This window comes from Microtus ochrogaster, unplaced genomic scaffold, assembly GCF_000317375.1.
Source record: "Microtus ochrogaster isolate Prairie Vole_2 unplaced genomic scaffold, MicOch1.0 UNK81, whole genome shotgun sequence".
Classification (NCBI taxonomy): Eukaryota; Metazoa; Chordata; class Mammalia; order Rodentia; family Cricetidae; genus Microtus; species Microtus ochrogaster.
In genome coordinates, this window is record NW_004949179.1 from 1,610,477 (window position 1) to 1,615,750 (window position 5,274).

General features: G+C 52.2%; 1 protein-coding gene across 1 annotated transcript; it reads left to right on the top strand.

The window, feature by feature from the left end:
• The first annotated feature begins 723 nt into the window (after positions 1-723).
• On the top strand, positions 724-4,433 carry Bst2 (bone marrow stromal cell antigen 2). Its single transcript, XM_005370608.2, has 5 exons — positions 724-1,066; positions 2,031-2,127; positions 2,439-2,478; positions 3,947-4,064; positions 4,178-4,433. The coding sequence occupies exons 1-4, from the start codon at positions 767-769 to the stop codon at positions 4,044-4,046; spliced, it is 537 nt and encodes a 178-aa protein (XP_005370665.1). The 5' UTR covers positions 724-766; the 3' UTR covers positions 4,047-4,064; positions 4,178-4,433.
• Positions 4,434-5,274: the final 841 nt, after the last annotated feature.

A 5,274-nucleotide genomic window follows, 5' to 3' on the forward strand; every position in this document is an offset into this window, starting at 1 on the left:
TATATGTAATCAGTTCTCTGCACCTGCTGAACTATACTTTTTAGTACCTTCTTATGCAGCAGACATCGTGGGGGTTGGGATCTAGCAAGCCTAGCCATAAAGTTCAAAGTATAATATAACAGTCTTTGTCCATCAACGTTAACCCATCTATTTCCTTGCTCATCATACACCCTGTGTATGACAAGGTTCTGCTGTAGTCTTATACATTCCCATACTGTACTTCCCTATCCCAGAGCTGTTCCTGAAGAGAATGATCCTTGTCTTGTATATATAAAGACTATCATTATTATGAAAGAAATTGTGCAAAGCTCATATTCCATATAGCCAGCTACTCGAGAATCCCGTCTGTGCCCCAAGGGCGGCCAATATCAGGCTATCTGCCATTGACCTCCAGGAAGCCTAGTCCCATGGGACACATAGCTCCCGTCCGGTATAATGACATATGTCATGTCACACAGACGACACTGGGGTTGGTGTGGCAGAGGGCCAAGAATTTGAGTTGAATTCCAGAAGTTTTTCTTCCAGGGGGATTCCGCAGCAAGCCTTCACTCACAAGGCCAAGAGGAACGCCCCCCTTTCCAGGAAAAAGAAACCGAAAGGCTGCCTTTCCCGGGACACTAGCAGGCTGTGCTCCAGCTGCTCTGGGACTGCCCCTAAGAACGCTGGAAATTGCTATTGGTTAGAAGCGGGACCTATGCTAAGGAGGGGCGTGGCCCGGAGAGGGTTTCAGCGCTAGCGAAGCTTCGAGCTAGAGGAACAAAACCACATGGCACCGACTTTCTACCACTATTTTCCGGTGCCCATGGAGAAGACGTGGGAGGAGCAGGGACCGGGCAAACGCCGGCGGTGGCTGGTGGCCGCGGGCCTGATGTTCCTGATCTTTGTGGTCTTGGTCAGCTTGCTCATCCACTTCGCCGTCAGGGCAAACAGCGAGGCCTGCAGGGACGGGCTGCGGGCTTGGAATGAGTGCCGTAACACCACGCACCTTCTGCAGCGCCAGCTCACCCGTGCCCAGGAGAACCTGCTGCTGGCAGAGACGCAGGCAAACACCTGCAACCGGACCGTGGTAAGACTGGAAACCGTCCCCTCCAAAGTCCCGAGTGACTGGGGAGGCGACTTTGAAACTGCCAAGCAAGTCCCACTCCCACGCCGGCACGCCAGGGACTGAGGACCTTGAAATCCAGGGAGACCTTAAAATTTCCCACAGCTCCGAAATCAGGGGCCTCAGTATCCTCCCTTCCAGGACTCGGAGGGGATCTCCAAATTTGTGGAGGGCGCTGAAGTTAAAGAGCTTGAAACTGACTTAGAGGACCAGCACAGGAGCTTTTCCGGGACTCCACTCAGCCCTGATGATTGAAACTTTTTTATTTTTTGAGACGGAGTTTCGCTGCATAGCTCAGGCTGTCCTGAAAGTCACCCTGCAGACCAGGCTGCCCTTGAATGCAAGAAATCCACCGCCTCTGCCTTACAAGTGCTGGGACTAAAGGTGTGAGCCACCACCAGCAAATTTTTGAAATTTTGAATGTGTCTTTTAGAGACCTTGGCTGGGAAGCTCCGTTGTTGTGTTTGGGAAGGATTTGCTAAATCAATGTGAGCCTCAGAATATCTGGAACTTTCTAGTAGGGTTTAGTCTGAAGAGCTTTCAAATTCCCGTGGCAGGGGTGGGGGTGGGCTTAAAACTGCTATTTTGGAGCAAGGAGTTGATGGTGCACGCCTTTAATCCCAGCACTCCGAAGGCAGAGGCAAGCCTCTGTGAGTTCGAGACCAGCCTGGTCTACAGGGTGAGTTCCAGTACAGCTAGAACTGTTACACAGAGAAACCCTGTCCAGAAGGAAAAAACAACAAAATACCCTGCCATTTTGGAGATGGCACGTTTTTTGTTAGGACTGGGGGGCTATCGAGGGGGCTGGAGAGGAACCTGAAAGGACCTTTGTTTGGGTAAAAGGACCTCTGAAGACTTGGCCTGGAAAGTTTCTAGGGACCAGGACAACAAACAGCCAATCTGTGTTTCTGCTGCTTTTCTGACTCAGGTGACCCTTCAGGATTCCCTGGAGAAGAAGGAGTCCCAGGTCCAGGAGCAGCAGGCCCACATCCAGGAGCAGCAGGCCCACATCCAGAAGCTTGAGAGTGAGAAGGGATGGGGTGGGGAGTGCAGGGGAAAGGGTGGGGTGGGGAGTGCAGGGGAAGGGGTGGGGTGGGGGAAATGGGTGTTTATGGGAGCAGAGGGCAGGTTAGCAGCGCCCTGTTAGGGGGGTGGGGGCTGCAGAGCTGGGGATGACAGCTGTAGAAGGACCTCAGGCTGGCCCTTCATTTGGTCTCCCTCTCCCTTCACACCCCCCCAGACCCCACTGCTGGCCTTGGTGTTAGATGGCTTCCAGGTGTTACTTTGGGGTGTTCTCCCATGTGGCCTGTGCTGATTGGGCCCTCTATCTTTGCAGGCAAGATCATGAAGCTGAACCAGGAGCTGGCGACACTGAGGTTAGAAACAGCTCCCCTGCCCTCCGCCCCTCCCCTACCCTCCCCCCCTCCCCTGCCACTCTCTACTTCCTTCCTCAAGACCGGGACCCACTTGGCTCACACAATCCACAGCTCAAAGCTGAGCTGTGAAGAAGGCTAGTGAGGAGAGCTTGTGACACATTAGCTCAAGGCCCTGAGTTCAAATCCCCAGCACCCGCTTAGAAACTGGCTGTAGTATGTCCTTAACTCTGGTACTGGGGAGCAGACAAGAGTATCCTGGGGCTCACTGGCTAGCCCAGGTAGTAACCTTCATGTCCAGGGAGAAACCCTGTCTCAAAAATTAAGGAAGAAGGTATGTAGACAAAATTGTAGCCTTCCCTATTGCACAGTAAAGTCCCGAAGTTCACTGTCAAAGTAGTAATGCCAATAACAATACAATTCATAAAAATAAGATGGAGCCAGGCACATGGCACACGCCTTTAATCCCGTACTCCAGAGGCAGAAGCTGGTGGAGCTCCGCGAGTTCTAGGCCAGCCAGGACTACATAGAGAAACCCTGTCTGGGAAAACAAAACAAAAAGCTTCAGAAGAAAAACATATCCCAAGAGCCACAGCCGTAGGTGACCAATCCCAGCCCGCTCCCTCAGTGATGTGGTGGGTGGGGCTGCCTAGAAACCTGAGATCTAGGAGAGGAGGAAAGAGGAGCCTGAGTCCTGCTCAACCTGAGCAACTGTGGGATCTCCCTGACAGAATCTCAGTGCCGAGGCACTGGCTGCCCTTGAAGAGGACCTGCCGGCATCCAGGGCATTGGGTAGCTCACAACTGTTCATAACTCCAGCTCCATGAGCTCTGTGCCTCTGGACTCTGAGGGCACTACAGTCACACACACACACACACACACACACACACACACCCTCAGTTTGAATACATGCCGCTGACTCCACCCGCACCACTGTTTATGCGTACTCGTGCATACACATCATAATGCACATGTACACACACTAAATAAACTATAATACAATTTAAAAGGAATAAAAATAAAATCTAAGGAAAGAAAATGTGAATTTGAAATACTAAGAACAGGGCTGAGAACCCGCTGGAGCCCTGAGTAGACTCCCACAGTGGGGGACTGGGGGCGTGGCTCAGGGTGGACCCCCTGCCTAGGATCCCCCCCAGTGAGGGGCTGGGGACTCGGCTCCGGGGTGGAGCCTCTGCCTAGAATCCGCCCCAGTTCCATCCCAGCACAGAAATATTTAAAAAGGAAGCTGATGGCTGAGAGGTGGCGCACGCCTTTAATCCCAGCACTCAGGAGGCAGAGGCAGGTGGATCTCTATGAGGTTGAGCCCAGCTTGCTCTACAAAGTGAATTCCAGGACAGCAGGACTTTTTGACAGAGAAACCCTGTCTTGAAAAAAATTAAGAAAAAAAAAAAAAGCGAGCGAAGGAAACATCATCAGGTGACCTCTGCCTGAGTCATCCCTCTCCACACAGGACCAAGGAGGAAGCTTCTAGCACAGCACAGAACTCTGCCAGCTCCATGGTGGTCTCCAGCCTTTTGATGTTCGTAGTGCCAGTGTTCCTGCTTTTCTGAGGACCCAACAGCTGGCAGGTGAGGACTGGGTCCAGGGGAGGTTGTGAGGAGCCCACTCAGGGAGGAGGGCATGGTCCCGTGGTGGAAGGGGCCGAGTGTCCATTAACAGCTGAGTCTTTCCCGTTCTTTAGGCCACAGCCCGTTTTGACAAAGATGCGGTTGCACCTGTTTGAGGTCATTGGGAGTCCTGGTGGCTCTGGAGGTCATGGCAGCCCCAAGGATGTAGAAGCCACTGAGTGGAGCCTAGATTGCACCTCCCTCCCTCCTTCCTTACGACTGGGAGAGTGGAAGGGGCACCTCTATTTTTGCTTTTATGGTTATTGGGGCAGGGGTTCACTTATTTCTGACGTCTTTAAGCTTTGAAAAATAAAGTAATTTGGAAAGAAAGAGTTTGCTTCTAAATTGCTAGTGTCCCTACGTCCCCTGTTTCTCCATCCTGAACATGGCCTTGGTCAGTGGGTGCAGAGGGTGGCCGGCTGCTCTCAGGGGAGAAGAGGCTGAGGCCAGAATGGCTCCACCATGCGTCTGTCTCCATAGTTCTGGGCAGGGATTTATGATAGCCTTCTTCACAGCAGCAGGACTGATAGAACGGAGAGAGATGGCAGGCAGGCAGGTAGGTAGGTGGATGGGGCTCACAGAGTGGTCCAGCAAGTCCAACAATGGCTGTCTACCAACAGGAGCCTTTCTTTCATTTGTTTGAGAATTCTTCTGCTTATACAAACGGAACAGAAGTTCAGTAGGCTTCTTACCCATTCATGCCTAGAGCACCACATAGCCAGTACTAAAGGTCCATATGAGTAGTACAGCCTGTACTGCTCATTGCGGGCCTGGACATGATGGACATTGCTTTGTCTATGCTGCCCTTTGTGATAACTACAGTCACCCTGAAGTCACCTGGCCTCTGCTACCTCGGGGCCCAGTTAAACCAGCGGTGTCTCCAACCCTGTGTCAGTTTACACAGAGAAGCCTGGAGACACCAACCAGCACCAGCATTTCCCTTATTTTCTACAAATTGTCAAAAGTTTTGTTTTGTAGGTTTTTCGAGACAGGGTTTCTCTGTGTGGCCCCGGCTGTCCTGGAACTCCCTCTACAGACCAGGATGGTCTCGAACTCACAGAGATCCTCCAGCCTTTGCCTCCCCAGTGCTGGGATTAAAGGAGGGCACCACCATTGCCCAAGTCAGTTAAGCCTCCTCCTCCTCCTCCTCCTCCTCCTCCTCCTCCTCCTC